General features: G+C 56.8%; 1 protein-coding gene across 2 annotated transcripts; it reads right to left on the minus strand.

The window, feature by feature from the left end:
- Window positions 1-536: 536 nt before the first annotated feature.
- On the minus strand, window positions 537-15,505 carry SF3B2 (splicing factor 3b subunit 2). 2 transcript variants are annotated; one of them, XM_077822355.1, is made up of 21 exons: window positions 15,351-15,505; window positions 14,856-14,902; window positions 12,972-13,049; window positions 12,305-12,556; window positions 10,843-10,969; window positions 10,550-10,650; window positions 10,197-10,302; window positions 9,312-9,397; window positions 8,009-8,203; window positions 7,021-7,158; window positions 6,590-6,670; window positions 5,884-6,111; window positions 5,363-5,512; window positions 4,976-5,065; window positions 4,504-4,611; window positions 3,690-3,797; window positions 3,004-3,146; window positions 2,759-2,860; window positions 2,200-2,299; window positions 1,012-1,197; window positions 537-758 (listed from the first exon to the last, which is right to left on the minus strand). In XM_077822355.1, the coding sequence occupies exons 1-21, from the start codon at window positions 15,463-15,465 to the stop codon at window positions 687-689; spliced, it is 2,613 nt and encodes an 870-aa protein (XP_077678481.1). In that variant the 5' UTR covers window positions 15,466-15,505; the 3' UTR covers window positions 537-686. The 2 variants fall into 2 exon arrangements, with proteins under 2 accessions (XP_077678481.1, XP_077678479.1); XM_077822353.1 differs by having other exon boundaries at window positions 9,312-9,400.
- Between the last annotated feature and the right edge of the window lie 1,312 nt (window positions 15,506-16,817).

Raw genomic sequence — 16,817 nt, forward strand, 5'->3', positions numbered from 1 at the left:
AGATGGCTGAGCGGCAGTGCTGCTTCATATGCAGCTGCCCCTTGTCCCCTCTGCCCAGGGCCAGCTCTTCCCAAAGCAGTGAGGGCTGAGACACTACAGTAGGGGCTGCAGCCCCGGGGGGGCAGTCAGTGACCCAGCTCACAGCAGTTTTGCTACAACAGAGGGGGCCCTGCCAGAGGAGAGTACGTCTCAAAGCACAGCCCTACAAGGCAACCTACTCCTTTGCACCCACTGGCGTTTTACAATAGACCGGGAGATCTCACCTGCCTGGCAGAGCCACACATGGAGCCAGCAGGGAACTGGAAGCACAGTGCACAGAGATCACTGTACTCCAAGGCCTGGCACCCAGGCAACAGAAAGCTCTACGTCGAAGTCTCCACAGCGTGGCTTATTGCATGAGGAGCACACCCCCCCTTGTCTGCAGTTGCCCCACAGCATTTGGCCAGAGGGGAAGGTGCAGCGGTTGATGGGATCCTGAGACAGCAAAGGGAGGAGGCAGCGCTCGCCTCCTAGAGACAAGATCAAAGGGGCCAGTCTAAGACAGAGCCCAGGCAGGGCCATTGCCCCAGCACCCTGGATTTTATTTACAAAAAAAACCACAAAACAATTGGAGGGGGCTGAGCAGCAGGGAGTGCAGTTCTCCCTACAGAACAGGAACAAGTGAGTTAAAAACAGAAGGGATGGGGCTAGAACTTGAACTCTTTGTACTTCTTGCCACCCCCACGCGTGTCCTGGGGCTGTGCTTTCCGCTTCTTCTGCTGCAGGGGGGGGAAGGGGGAGGGGAGAAAGAGAGAGAGAGAAAAAGTTCAGCCAGCAAGGGATCATAACCCCCTCCCTGACCCAGACTGTCCCCACATCCTGGGGCTGGACAGGAGCTATGGCACCCCCTAGAGGGGACAGGCTCTGTATCCCAATCAATCCCCCTACCCTGTGGGGCCAGATAGGAGCTGGCACCCCATATAGAGGGTTCAACCCCATATCCCACCCCAAACCCCTTCCCACAGCCCTCACCTTCTGCTTAGCTGCATGCTCAGCCACCATGTCACTGAAGTCCTCCTTCTCCACCTGGGCCTGCTGCTCCCGCACGTGCTCTTCGTACTTCTGGGTCATGGCCATCGGGTCAAGCTCCAACTCCTCAGGAGCCAGCGCCACCTCCACTCCCTGGATCTCTGGCACTGGCCCCTTCCGGCTCATCACCTGCAGGTGAAGGGAAGGGTGAGACGCCAGCACTATGGATGGGAGGGGGAGCCCCTGCCCCCCAGGGAACAGCAGCCAGGGGCCAAGCTAGCCTGGTTTATCTTATGGGGGGGGGCGCGACAACGGACGGATGGACACACAATCTCTCCCAGGCCGAGCATTTAGTATTCTCGCCTCAAATGCCCAGGGTTCCCACAGAAACACCCAGACCCTGCGTGGCTCACAGCCACCATGAGATCCTGTGGGCAGTGAGTCCCACAGGCCAACTGCAGTGGGGAAGGCCAGGGCCTTGCACTTGAACTGAGCTTGGGTGGTCTCACTGAATACCCCTTTGTTTGGGATGATGAGACAGGCCTAATCACTGCCCTGAGAGCAGCCCCTGAACCCCACTCCTCTGCCCCTGTTGGGCCCATCCTCTACCTCTCCCCAGCCACATGTTCCTTCCAGCCCCCCCAACAGCAGCACTTGACCAAGCCATTCTAAACCAGGCATTCAAATCCCAGCCCCGAGCCGTTCTCTGCTCAGAAGCAGGGGACTGTCTAGGCCCGAATGCCAGCCCACCTCCATTTCGGATAGGGTGCCCTGAATGACTCGCTGCATCCAGGAGTCCCAACTTCAGTTCTAGCCTGGCCCTTCAGCAGCCAAGGGCCACCTTTTGCCCTCCATGCTGCTCAACCCCTTTCCATAGCCCATCTAGCTGAGTCCTGCCCCCTTCCCCGCACCATAGCTTTCCAGCTCCCTCTGCTCCAATGCTGCCTGCTTCCCCCAGTACCCGATTCCCTGCCCAGCTGGCCCTCTCCCTGCTCTAGATCACTAGTGAACACAGAACAGTGGTTATGCCAAGGATGAGCAGCCCCATCCCACTGCCGGGAAGCCTTGTCACCACAACTGCTCCAGGGGCCCAGAGAACATAGGTGGGTTCCAGAAGTACAGGCCCCCATCCCGCCAAGCCGTTGGTTCTGGTCCCATAGCTCACCCGGCTGGCTGGCCTGTGTCACTCACCGTGGACATGTCATAGATGTGAGTGGAACCCATCATAGCACCCCCAACCGTGGCTGTTCGCTTCTCTGGCAGCACTGTGAAGAGCTGGGGCGTCTCGCTGCTGTGGGTAAAGGGGGGGCAGAGACAAGATCAGCACAACAGGCCATGAGTGCCAGGGAGACAGAAATGCAGCTACCTCGGGGGTGGGATGTTTGGTATCCAGACAGCAGTTTGGGACAAGAAGTGGAAAAGAGAGTCTGACCCTAATGAAACAGCAGGAGGGATTTGGGAAGCAGAATGGAAACAGCAGGGCTGAGACTGGGCCAAGAGAACAGTGCTAAGAGCCCCAACTGGGAAAGTAAGTGACTGAGAGCCCTCCAAAATAACAGAATCACCAATAGCACCCTACCCCACTCCCTGCAGTACAGCACCCCTTAGTGCCACATGGGAGCATTAGGGCCAGCACAGACTGCACAGGACGATGCCCCCTGGGGTTCCATGGGATTCTCCCTGAGTCCTGCTCACCCCCGCTGTCTCTGGGGGAGTGGAGTGGCCCAAGCAAGGCAGAGGCCTGACTTACCCATCCATGGCCTCCTCTATCTTCTTCTTCCTCAGCTCAATGAGCTCGGGAGTCTCCATGCCGGCAGGGACAGAGGAGAAGCCGCCTGGTGTGATCAGGCCACTGAGGGGGAAGGGCAAATGGTTAGAGACAGCACCTGGGCCACATGGCCTGGCTGGAATGGAGGAGCCCACACATGGCCCCCACTGACCATGCCCCCACCTGCCACAACCCCATGGCAGCCCCCACCCCGGATAGGCATCGACCTGTCAGCTGGGGTAATGAAGCCCGTCTCATCTGGCTTCTCCTCATCACTCTCCTCCTCCTCTTCCTCCTCTGAGGATTCCTCATCTGATGGCTCCAGCTCCCCCCAGGGTGTCCGGTCGATTTCCTCCTCTTCTGCCTTGGTCTGAAATGAGGGGAGATGGGTTGGACAGAGGAAGGTGTGGGGAAGAGGGGCCTCTCCCCACTGGAGGGTGCTGCTCCGATTCAGCTGCCTAGCAGGCAGACAGGCTGGCTCAGAGGAGTAGGGAATGGGCTTTCCTCCTCTAGGGGGCACCATTCCACCCCCAGTACAAGTAGGAACAGGGGGTTCAGTCTCCAAGGTTCAGGGATCCAATCTTTTCCCCAGCACCAGCCTTGCTGCCCCTTTGCTCTGCCTCAGCTCATCAGCCCCACTGAGGAGCACAGTTCCAGGGGTCCTACTGACACCCAGTGGGGAGATAATGGGTCAGTGCAGGCTGTGTATTCGTCTTGGTTCCCACCACCCTGGAAGAGCCCCAGCCTGGTTGGCAGTACCAAAGAGGGGGAATGCCAGCCAGTGGGTGGCCCCTAGCTCATCCCACTGCACCTAGAAAGCTACAGGAGTGGCATGTGACCCCAATACCTCAGGCAATGGCTATTCCCACCCCCCACATAGTCTCTCCAGGGCCATGATCACTTGGCTACCTACCTGGAACTCAGAAGCATTGGTCCCAAAGACGTCTCCATACAGGGGCTTCCCAGTCTCATCAACAGGAGGCTTCCCCCAGCCCCCGGCATGGTACCCGAACGAGCAGCCCTGGGACAAGAGGAAAGAGTTATTCAGGCTGCAGAGGACAGTGGAGTCCAGTGGGTTAGAGCACTGTTAGGGGGTGACTGGAAGCCAGGACTCCTAGGCTCTGGTCCTAGCCCAGCCACTGACTCTGGCTAAGTCACCTCCCATTTGTGGGCCTTAATCTGGGGCTGGGAAGCTGGGCCAGTGCTCCTCCCATCCCTTGTGAGCACGCTGGGTTCTAGGTAGAAAGGGTAGATTCCACCCCGGGATGGTTAATGCAGGTCTCTGGATGGTACAAGTGGGGCAGGGGGAAGAAGAGCATATAACCACGTGGAGTGTGGAAACACAGGAACAAGAAGATGCATGGAGTGCCGGATGAAAATGATGGGGGGGGGGGGCAGAGGGCGGCTCAGGAGTGGGAAGCAGGAAAGAGGCCATTGCTTCAGCTTGGTCTTTGCTAGGAAAAGGGAAGTCTCAGGGATAGAGTCACACTGCATTGGCAGGCTGAGCTTTTGGGGGAGCCCAGTGCCTCAGCTGCACAAGTCCCCCTTTTCCCACTAGTGAAAAGGGCCAAACAGGGAGGGGCTTCTTGGAATGGGACCACTCCAACAGACACCCTGGCACCAGTGACAGTGCCATAGGCCATTCGAGAACCCCGCAGACACTCGGAGCACATGCTGGGGTGAGGGAACATTCCTCAGCGCCCTGTAGGACAGACACAGCCACTCACCTCTGGGATGGGTGAATTGAGGCCTGGGATCTTCAGGTTAGGGTAGGAGGGGGGTGGGCCATAGCGCTGCATGGCAATCAGCCATGGGGGTGGCACTTTGTGGGCATTCTGGAACCAGGAGAGACATGGAATTAGCCAATAGGACAGACTTACTTGCCCAGCCCTGGCTAGCCAGCCCCCAGGACCATCAGCAAGGAAGTCCCAGGAGGGGACCAAAAAAAACTCATCTCTCGCTCACACAGGCATCCCTCAGTCCCAACCTACAGCCCCCTGCTACCTGCCTCCCCACCACCACAGCTCTGCCAGTGCCCTGCAATCCCACCCTACAGCTGCTCTGCTGTTCTAGCCCTGAGGTGCCCAGCCATGCAGTGGCCATGACTAGCTGCCTCCCAAAGGCTGGCTGTAGGATCAGCAGGTGAGGGTCGCACCAGCTTACGCCCCGCCCCGACAGGCAGCTTCCAAGAGCACTTACCGGGCCAACGGGCATCCCCAAGGCAATACGCAGTTCATCTGACAGGTCCCCCGGTTTCTTCTCTTTCAACCGCGTCTCAAACTCCTTGCCCTGGTGAAGAGGGGAGTCTTGGTCAGAGCACCAAGGTGCCCTAATGCTAGTGGGCTGATCACTGCCTAGCACCCAGCTTGAGGGAGAGGCTCCAGCAATCAGAAATCCAGGGTCAGAGAGAGCCAGGTCAGGATGGGTTTTCCTTCCCAGCCCACAATCCCCAGCTGTCTGCCAGAGATTAAGACTGCCCCCCTGAGTCGCAGCATGGGGCACGCCCTGGGCACAGACCCAGCCAGAGCCACTGCCCCATCTTAGGGAGTCCTGTAGGGACAGGGCTTCCCCTGGCCCTACACCCACCTCATAGTAGAGGTCTCCATGGATGGTGAGCTTGGGCTTGGTCTGCCACTTGAAGAAGGCGTCATGCAGCTTCTGGTAGTCAATGTCGATCTTGCCCATCTTGGGGCGAACCTTCTCCCGCATCTTTGACTTCATTGTCTTCTGCTCCTCCTACAGGGGGGAGGGAGAAAGGAGAGGGTGAGCACACCTCAGCCATGCCACGGGCCCCCTCCAGCTGCAGGGACAGACAGTACCACCAGACACAGCCTCCTGCCACCCCCTGCAGGGCCCAGGATGCAAAACCATCTCCAGGAGGCAGACCTGACCTACCAACAAATGGGGCGGGGTGTGTGTGGACGGGAAATATGACAATGGATAACGGGACCAAGTCTTGCAATCATCCGAGGCAGGGAAATGTAGCACCAGCCCCCCCAAGTCACCACACAGCAACTGAGATCAGAGGGGGAGCTGAGAGTAGGGACTGTTTATATAGAGGTCCCTCGACTGGCACCGAGATGCAGCTACCTCTGCAGTGTGGGTACCTTTTCCTGCAGCGCCTCTCGCATCTCCTGGATGCCCGTGCGCTTGATGAAGTCAGGCAGCTCGAAAGGCGGCTTCTCAATGCCCCGCTTGCCCTGCAAGTATTTGCGCTTGAAGCACCAGTGCCGGGGCACAGGCACCGAGTTGCGGGTGGCCTTGAGGTGAACCAGCAGCTTGGGGTCCTGGGCGGTCACATCATGCATCTCCACCACATCCGGACGTGCCACAAGCTGGGGACAGGACAGCAGAGGCTTAACCCTCCAAGTGCCCTCCCATTATCCCTACCCCAGGCCATCAGCTTAACTTTTAGAGCACCAGAACCTTCTCTCTTCCCTTCCCGCATTCCCAGCGACTGTATCAGATTCCCCCTGCTCCATCAGCCCCAGCCCAGCCAGACAGCAGAGGCCGAAGGGTCCCAACAGGACCCGAGGCAAGTTCATCCTGGGAGATCCCTTGCTGGTACCATGTCCCCAGCGAGAAAAAGCACGGCCCAACACCCAGCTGGGTCAGTTTCACTCTTGCTGCTTAAATAGTGCCAACCCAACTGGCCAAGCTGGGCCATCAGCCCAGAGGGCACCAGCCCCAATGCAGAGTCCCCTGAACCAGGGCTCAGCCCCATCCCTCCCCACAGTGTCTTGAGCAGAGCCAGCTCTGTTCCACAGAGGATGCCCCTTCAGAGAAGCTGTGACACCCACATGACCATCTCACCTGTTTGAGCTCTGCCACCGTGAAACGATTCATACGTCTCAGCTTCTTCTTAGACAGTTTGGGGGCCTCAGGTTTCTTCTCCTAGACCCAAAAAAGCAGCATAACAGGCCCGGCTCATCCAGCGCGAGTCCCCTACACCACTTCCACCAGATCAGACCCATGGACCCAGTACCCCCCCCCCCCCACACACACACACTAATACTGGCCAGTGCAAGCTGCAGATGAAGGATCTCCCACTCCCAATAAAGCACCTCCCTGCAGCACTAGCCCAGCTTTGTAGCCCCAGGGCCATGACACCAACTGGGGTCAATGCAGATGCCAGCTTAATTGATCCCTAGCAATACCTGCCCCCAAGTCTCTCCTGAGCTCTGGGCCATTGTGGTGCCAGGAAGTTCCACTGGCTAGCTGCCTGGCCCCACCCCCTAGCCCACCTGTTCATCATCAGAACTGTCATCATCGCTGCCCTTCCGGTCCTCCTCGAAGCCCTTCTTCTTGGGTGCAGCTGCGCTCTCTGGCTTGTCTGCCTTGTCAGGTTCCTTCTCTTTATCTTTCTTTACATCATCCGTCAGCTGTGGAGGCAAGGGAGGGTGAGAAGGGGCCGAGGCTGGAGACTCCATCCCCAGGGAGGGGACACTGACTGGATGGAGATTTAAGCAGGAGCACATGAGCTTGAGCAATTGTCCCCCAAGGAGCAGCTGGGAGCCCCACAGCGACAGAGGCACAAGACTTGGGAGGGGGGGAACAGAGTGAAGAAGGCTCCTTTCCCATCTCCTCAGAGGAGCTAGCAGGACCCCAAAGGGAGCAGATGGGGGAATACAGGCCATGTGGGGGTGCTCCTGCCCTGGGGGATGAAGATCTCCAAGCCAGGCCCTTAAGGAAGAGGAGGGACTTCTGAACTATGGAAGGGAAGGTTCCCCTCCTCTCACCACCAGGTCTCCCCTCCCGCCTACCCAGGGATCAGCCAAGGCTCCCAACTCAGCAGCAGATGCAAGAACCCAGCTTGTGCCCACTCCCAGGCTGCAGGGAACATGATGCTGGAGGGCAGACACCGATCTGTATCCTGATGAGGCAGGAAGCACTGCCCCCAGAGTCATGGCAGATGGAGCTTGCAGCTACTTCCCCTGCCCCATTGCAAACAGATCACCACAAGATTTGGGGCTCAGTGCAGCCTGTGAGTCTCCCCTTGCCCCACTGAAGAGAGGGGTTTAAAAGAGCTGGGGATAGAACTCAGGAGTCCCGACTTCCAGCCCCACTGTTCTAACCACTAGATCCCACTGCCCCACCCAGGAGTCCTGGCACCCTTCTATGATATAACCACTAGACCCCACTCCTTGGTCAGATGCCAGGACTTTAACCACTAGAGGCTCCTTTACCTGTGTAGCGCCAAAACCCCAGGGCTGCACCCTGAGCCTGGCTCACCTTGAAGGCATCGAAGATCCTCTTGAAGAAGATGAAGTTGGGATCATAGATCTCCGGCTCCTCAGTGACATACTCAATCTCCACCACTGACTCGCTGTCTTTGGGCTCAGTGCGTGGCGATTCCTTCTCCCCTTTGCCCTCTGCTGCCACACGTGCCTTCTTCTTCTTCTTCCGGTTACGGCGCTTACGGTTCCTCTGCCGACAGAAGTGTATTAATACCTACAGATCCCTCCCCTGGTGCTCAGATGCAGCCACCTCTGGGGTGGAGCAGAGGGGCTGTTTATACAGGGAACTCTCCCCAGTGCTGAGATGCAGTCACACTTCATCCTGTAAGTGGCAGCTCTTCACCTGCACATGACAGGGCTGCACCATATATGGCAGACATGAAAAAGAATTCTGGAGGAGGAACTTTATGGTGACGGCATGAAATGATTCTGACAATCATCCTGCAGGATGCTGGGCTTGGCACAGCAGCTCTCGTGAGGCTAGAGCCTCAGCTTTACGTGGCAGTTCCCAGCTGCTGTGAAGGGTTTTCAACCTAAAGCCCCCTGAATGCAAAGGGAAAGATCTCCCACCTCCTTTCACTCCTAGCATCCCTGTTGCAGGAAGTGGTAAGTTTCACATGCCACTCAGTCAATTTCACTCCCATCCCTCCCCACACTGGCAGCTAGGGAAAATTCAAACGCCTTAATTGGAAACATGGTTCATAGGAATCTATTACATTCCAAGCCAATGTTTTCAGCCTCAGCATCAAGGCCTGTGCTCAGCTGATGCAGTCACTTTAAATCTACCTGTTGCTAGCCAGGCTGAGGTTAGACTAGGGCAGGAGTTCTCAAACTGGGGGTCGCGAGCTGTCAGCCTCCACCCCAAACCCTGTTTTGCCTCCAGCGTTTATAACGGTGTTAAATATATTTTAAAAGTGTTTTTAATTTATAAGCGGAGGGGGGTGTCACACTCAGAGGCTTGCTGTGTGAAAGGGTTCACCAGTAAAAAAGTTTGAGAACCACTGGACTAGGGGGCAAGTGCCCATCTCAGCATCTAACAGAGCTCTCTGCTTCTGAAGATAGACAAGCCTCATTCAACAGAAGAAGGGAAAACCAAAGCACAGAGAGATGAAGGGGTTGACCAGACCTTACACAGCAAGCCAATGACAGACTAGGAATAGAATCCAGGAGTCCAGGCTCCCCTGCTCTCCTCCCAGAAGTGAGGAGAGAACCCAGGAGTCCTGGCTCCCAGCTTCCCCCCTCTAAGCCACTTGACATGCTGGAGCTGGGGACTAAAGTGAGGCACGCAGCCTGCTCACCTCTTTCTTTGATAGAGCCATGTCTTCCTCTGTCTCGGAAGCAGAGATACTGATCAATGCCTTCAAATCTGTCTCCATATCATCATCTACTGAAATACAGTGATATCAGCAAGGTGTGTGGGGGTCAGACACACTGCAGCAAGCTCTGGGGGAAGAGAAGGAGGGGACAGCCCTGCCAACCCCTCAGAACTGCATGCTGGGAGCAGGAGTGACCAACCACATTACAAGGGAGGCCAATTCTCCCACGCCCCCCCTTAGACACATGCCAACCAGCCCCCATTTGTCACAGTACAAGAGTTGGCTTAGTGGGGGGTGCAGCATATAGAAGGAACACAACCCAGGTGGGTTAGTTGCCTCTGCTTTGTGGGGAGCAATACCAAGGGACAGGAGATGGTCTCCCTAGGAGGCACCTGCCAATCCTGTCTTCTGGGGTATGGACACTGCAGAGAAGGGTTAATACTGGGGTGCGCCTGAAAGGCAGGATTCCACCTGCCTTCAGACAGCACCAAGCTCTTGGGTAAGTCCCAACAGCAGCTACCAATGCCAGGGCACAACTGAAAAACAGGGCAGGAGAAGCAAGAGGCTTGAGAATGATGAGGACACAGATCACTGGCATGCAATTCCAGGCTCTAACCTCTAGGCTCCATTCCCACATGAGCCAGTAGTACAATCCAGGAGTCCTGACTCCCAGTCCCCCACCAGCTCTAACACATTAGACTCTCCTCCCAACCCAGAGCTGGGGATAGAACCCAGGTGTCCGTCCTGACCCTCCAGAGCTCCCGCCCTTGCTCCCTACAGCATCTCCTGCTGGGAGAGGCCAGGGCTCTGCCTTCAGCCAGAGCTCCTGCCCCAAACCACACAGGAAGAATGGAAGGAGCCTGTTACCTGTGGTGCCAGGCACAGTTATGAGCTCCTCCTGCCGGATCTCCTTGAGTTGCAGGATCTTCTCCAGGGCCTGAGGGATCTTGGGGCCAACAGTGGAATCGTCTGTCTACAAACAGAGGCGATCACTAAGCAGGGGGATGCACCACAACAGGACCCACAGGCTGGCTTGGACAGGAACAACCCAGGAGTCCTGGCTCCTAACAGCCCGCCCAGACCCCATTCCCTCCCAGAGCCTGGTACAGAACCCACCCTGTGTGAGTGGATATGAATTCTTCTCTTTACCTCCAACACGTCTCAGAAAACTGCCCACCTGCAACAGGCCACCCTCCAGCCACCACCTTCTATATCCTTACCTCTCGGCCTTCTTCCCCAGGAGGCGGTGGTGGCCCCCGCGGCCTTGGGCCAGGGGGACCAATAGGAACTCCAGGCAGTGGGGGTCCTACAGGGGCACTACCTAGATGGACAGGAGAGACACACACGAAAGGGGTGAGTCCCCATAAGGAACTGATCTGAAGTAACCAGCCCCCTGCTGCTTCCTGACACCTGCTTCCAAAGCAGGGGCAGCATCCAGGGCCTAGATCAGAGCCAGAGCCTGCTAGAGGCAAAATCCCCAACTGTGGTATGGAATCTGGGGTAATAATCTCACCTCGTGGCACCATTGGGGGCCTTGGTCCTATGGGTCTGACAGGCCCCACATCCAGAGGGGGTCTGGGCACCGGGGGGGCCAGCTTGGCCATCTCTTTCTGTCGCTCCTGTTCTAGTAAGACTGCAGCCTGAGACAAGGAAAACACATGCAGAGGTCACTGATGGGTGGGAGCTGAAGATCAGCACCCTCCCCCTCAGCCTTCCCCACAGGATGTCTGAAGGTTATTGGGGGAGACTGTAGGCTGAAAAAGGGGACACCAGGCTGGGTGGGCCCTTGTTACTGGAGGGGCCCACTGAGTGGGGTACCAGTGCAGACAGGGGAGACATATGGCACCGGTAAGCAGCAACCTCACCAGTTAGTCCACCCCACCCATGTCCCAGCCCCGAATGCCCAGTGCGATGCCGCTGCATGGGGCTTTAACCGTGTCTGCTGCTCCAGCAATTCCTGCTCCTTCAGCTTCTCCCTGAATGAGTGCTCCCCCTGCAAGGAGTGAGGGGGAGGGCAAAGCGCTGGGAACCAGCTGTGAGCAAGTGGCACCCATCCCCTGCCTGCTCAGGGCTTTGGGAAAGGACCAACAGGAGACGCAACAATCTGGGAACGGGTCAGCAGGGGCGTGCAGAACTTTTTGTTTTTTTGGGAGGGGCTGGGAGGGCAGACAGGGAGCTGAATGGATCACAGCATCTGTTCTCTGCCAGAACAGGACAGCAATTGGGTCCAATTCAGTTCAATATTAGAGAGGAGAGAGCAGCGTCTCTTCTGCAACTTGAGGAGGGAAGGAACCGGATCAGGCTTCTTCAGGCCCCGATGCGACATACAGACCCCACTGCTCTGCTACCTGGTCGGTTTCACCCACATGTCTCTCCCTATTCCCTGGCTACAGGCAGACAGAACAGATTGCACAAGCTAGAATTTGAAGGCGAACTTTCCCTCACCCAGCGTTGAGAAATAGCTGCCACCAAAGTGGGGCACAAGGCTATATATACAGGGATCCTTCATATAGTGCTGAGATGTGGCCACCTCTGGGGCACAGAGGCTGCTCAGCATTAGCACTTCACAATAGTTTAGGGCAGGATGTGAAGAATCATATACACACCTAACACTGCACTTGGGAAGGAGGGATTTGAGGAGGCCAAATGGCCAGGACCCCAGAATTAAAAAGCCCAGACTCTTGGCAAACAAAGTGGTTGAATCTTCATTATACATCATCTGGCAGATATCCTGCAGCACAGGGCTAACCACACTGGGGCATTCGGGTCAGCACTCACTGCCAAGGGAGAGTGCCCCTGAAGATCCCTGCAGCATAGCACCTCCTCACACCACATAGGGGGCACTGATGTCAGCACTGACAGACAGGGAAGAGCACAAAGACTGAGCCCCGACAGCACAGCACCCCTTAGTGCCACCCTGAGGCCAGCACTGAGGGAGAGCACCTCTGACCTGCTGCCGGCAACACAGCCCTTACCTGCTTAGCCCTCTCTTCCTGCTGCATTAACATGGCTGCCTGCTGCTGTGCCAGCTTCAGACGATCTTCCTCTGACAGAGCCGAGGGGTCCACACTCTGCATGCGGAGGGGGGGGCCCATGCCTGGGGGCGGCGGAGGGGGCCCCACGCCCATGGGGAAGTTGAGACTGATGCCAGGGGGAGGAGGAGGGGGTGGCGGGGGCTGCATGGGTGGCATCCCCATGGGGGGAGGGGGCAAGGGGATCCCAGGGAGCTGTGAACGAGAAAAAAGATGACGAGATAAGGACCAGCACAGAGTGTGCAGGATCACAAAGCAATTCATAGGTTATTTATACCAAGATCCATTGCCCAGCACTGAGATGCTGTGTCCCACTGCAGAGGCAGCACTAACAGCCCAGGAGCCACAAAGCAACACTGAGCATGCTCAGCATAGGAAGAGGAGGTGGCTCCTGGATCCCAGACACAGTTGGAGGGACTTCGGAAGGTAGAACAGCATTGTTCTTCAGGATGCTGGGGTTAGCAATAGCTCCTGGCAGGAAGTCCCAACAGATGTCAGTCACCCTGAGAAGCTGCACAGCAGCTGTTGCATAGGAGAGCTATGGCAGGGCAGTCAGCCCCTGTGACCTAGCCAGGCCAGGATTCCTCCTCTCCATATCCCCCTCACTTACCTGTCCAGGTATCGGGGGTGGGGTGGGCTTGTCACCATCATCTCCCCTAAGAGACGGCCTGCTCAGCACGATGCCAGTCTGCGGAGGGAAGACACAGTAAATGCAGCTGCAAAGCAGGTGAAAGCCTATCCACTGGGGAGCCTCTCTCTCAGACTCCCACTGACTTGTGCTGGGTCAGGAGAGGAACTCCAGGCTCTGGGGAGGCCAATACACCACCATGGCAAGGAAAGATATTAGTGTGGAGCTCTCCAAGCAAGATGGAGCCTGGGGGCACTGCACATACACCCCCACAACACAGAATACCAGAGTCTCCATAGCCAAGACAGAAAGCAGGATGGGGATACTGATGCCCACAGGGCATGTGGCTCAGAGAGGGGATAGAAGTAAGGCCACCCCCGGCAGCCCACACACTAGCTTCATCCCCGCAGGTTGCACTATAATTGCCCTAATTACTATGAACACGAGCAGACATACTGGAAAGGTGAGGCCTCAGCAGAACACTTGCCATTAACCCTCTGCTGCTGGGCGGGTGGGTGGGCTGGCTAGTCAGACCCTACTGTCTTTTGGGACAGGAAGGAATACAGGAGCCCAGATGAAATCTCAATGACCCTCACTAGGACAGAGCTCCTTGCTGGCACCCAAACAGCGCTGGCTATGTCACTGGTGCCCCCAACTCCTACCCAACATGGCAGCAGCAACCACATGTTCCAGTCTTAAGATAAAGATCACAAGGTTCCTTCCACAGGTCGCTAGCACCCAAGATGGTTCAATCAGGTGATTGTCACAACCCAGCTTACTGTTCATGCCGAGTGGTACCTCTCAGGCCCCTGTTAACATAGTATCTGAGCGCCTCCCAGTTGTTAATTTGTTTATCCTTACAGGTATGGCATCACTATTATCCCCATTATACAGATGCCAAACTGAGGCCTAAAGAGGCTGGGTGACTCACCCAAGATTTCTCGGGGAATCTGTGGCACAGCAGGGACTAGAACCCAGATCTCCCGAGTCCCAGCTAGTGCCCTAACCACTACAGCAACCTTCATCTTCTAACGCTGCTCATTTACTCTAACACCAGTGAATCCAGGCTGAGAGCCTCCTGGCTCCTAGTCAATGTCACTAGACACAAGGCTGTTGCGTGCCATTACTGCTCACACTGTGTAGTTGGCATGGTGTGCATGTGGCTATGGGGGCGTAAAGGTGGGAGCCCTCTACATGCCCCCATGCATGTTTGGGGTGTGACACTACAGTACATGCCAAGCAGTAAGGTCTCCCACTGCCAGTTGCCAGCCCCAGGTTTGGGCCTCCATACGGATGCCTTTCATATAGAAGAGTTGGGATGTGGGTGCCAAGCAGGGGTGAAAGTAACTTAAGGGACTTACCAGTACTCAGGACTGCCGGGGTCCTGAGCAAGGTTGGGGTGGGAGGGGCAGCTCAACCAGAAGGGGCGGGGCTGGGGCCAGACTCCCCCAGCCAGCCCTTCAGCAGCAATTTAAATGGCCCAGGGCTCCCAGCCGGCGCTGCCTCTACTGCAGCAGCGACCAAAGCCCTGGGCCCTTTAAATTACTGCCAGAGCCCCGGAGTAGTGGCAGTGACTTAAAGGGCCCGGGGCTCCAGCCGCACGGTAGCAGCTTTTAAATGGCCTTGCCCCGGGGAAGCTACCCCTTTTGGCCCCCCTCATCAGCGGCCCTGCCGGTATGGTCGGCTGTGTACCGGCTCTTACTGATACGCAGCTGCGAACCGTACCGGCCTACTTCCACTTCTGGTGCCAGGGCTCAAGCTTGGTGCACTGGGGCGGCCGTTTCCGATGGCAGAGCAAGTCCCTCGCCCCATGTGAGTAGCGTGCGTTTGGCGGTGTGTGCGCACGGGAGAGAGGCTGTTCCTCACCTGCAGCGTGTATGTCTGCAGCCTCTCCACCAGCTCCTCACGGCTGCCTGGAAAACACAGGTGAAGGATCAGCGCTCACAGACCAACACCGACGCTGAGCCACCACCAGCTGCCTTCCCCACCCTAGGGCTCCCCCACCCCTCGCAGCCCAGTAGGCTCCCGTCCGCCCCCAAACCTACCCCACGTCTCTGGGCTGCCCGGGAAACGCAGCTCGGAGCCCGCGGGACGGCACAGAGCCTGCCCCCCTCACCCCCGCATACGGCTCCAGCTCGCCCACCGCCAGTGGGGCTTCCCGCCCCCCGGGCCCCAGACGCCCCCTGACAGGCGCCACCCCCACTCCCATCACCCCAGCAGCTCCCACCCCCTCTCCTAGGTGGGGTTCCCCTCCCCCAGCGGGGCTCACCGCTCCCCCCCCCCCCGCATGGGCCCCGGATGCCCCTGGAGGGAGCCGCCGCCCCCCACTCAGCCAGTTCCCCCCCCCGGTCCGGCCTCCACCTTGCACCGGGGCCCCGATCTCGGCCAACTTCGCTTGCAGCTCGGCGGGCGCCCAGGCCCCGTAGGCCGGCAGCGGCAGCTCCCCCTTCGGCGGCTCTGGGTGCTCGGTCGCCATCTTCCCGCCAGCTCCGACCCTGAACAGCCGCCGTAGGCACCGCCACCACGCAAACACGCGACGGGTGACCCACAGCCTTCTGGGTGTTGTAGTCCTGGGAACTTCCCCAGTAGGGTAACGTCAGCGCGCATGTAATGAAGCGACCAGTAAGGAAACAAGGTACCGCGCTGTCCACTGGGAGTTGTAGTTCTGAGGCATGCGGGCGCTGACCCCCTCCAGTAGCTTTGCTTGCTGGGAATTGTGGTTCTGAAGGGCTGGAGAGGCCAGCGCGGGACTGGTCGAGGCTTAAGGAAGAAGCCTGTGAATTAAGAACTGTAACATCCAGTGGGTGGGAAAACTGCTAGATCTAAATACTGCCTAGTGTAATAAGGTTTAAGATTTGGCTTGTGCCCTTATCTTTTATTTTCTTTGGTAACTAGCTCTGACCCCTTACATCTATCACTTTCCCAACAGCATCACAGTGTAAGAGGGAGCCCAGGTTGGTGAGACAGGGGACTCAGCAGTCCCACAGTTCAGATTGCACCCCAGGAACTGCAACATGCCTACACATCGGTGGAGCACCTCCACCACACAAGGAAGCGACCAAGGAAGAGCAAAGAGGACATGTTTCAAGGGTTGCTCCAATCCTCAGGCTGAAAAACAAGAACACAGGGCATGGAGAGAGACTTTAAAAGAAAATTATAAAATAGACAGGCAGGACAGAAAGGAGAGCCAGGAGCAAATTGTAATGGGCCAGGAGTGGATGATAAAAGTGATGGAGGAGCAAACAGAGTTGTTGAAGTCCCTAATCATGCTGCAGGCAGAATTCATGTGTGCTCTGCTCCTTCAGCCAATACAGAACTGCTTTCCATGCCCTCCCCAAATTCCTCCCACACATACCTTGTAACTTCCTGGCCCGTCTCAGTACCCCTTCACTCTACCCCTTCGGACAGTTTCCAGAATGATAGCTGGACTTACACACAGCTATAAGAGCCTACACTGCCCTTCATTGTTATCTCCCTTCTCACGAAGCCTTTTGTGTGTGTTGTTAATTGGTATTTAATAAAAACATACTCTCTGAATGATAACCAATCTTTATTTGTCTGCTACACATGGTGGTTGCTGCCGGAATTAATACACAGTTAATCATTTGCTGAGAACAAATCACGGTCAGGAATAATCAAGGTTTTCATGCATGGCGGCAAGTTAACAAAGCATGGCAGAGTGCTGTATAGAAAGACATCTTTCTGGATGCTTACTGGAGCTCATTGTCAAAATGGTGCCTTAAAGCCTCCCTGATTCAAATAGCACCCTCCACCCTTGTACCCTCCTAATAGCCCTGGCATCTGGCTGCTCAAAATCAGCCTCTGTGT

This window comes from Eretmochelys imbricata, chromosome 7 (assembly GCF_965152235.1).
Source record: "Eretmochelys imbricata isolate rEreImb1 chromosome 7, rEreImb1.hap1, whole genome shotgun sequence".
Lineage (NCBI taxonomy): Eukaryota > Metazoa > Chordata > Testudines > Cheloniidae > Eretmochelys > Eretmochelys imbricata.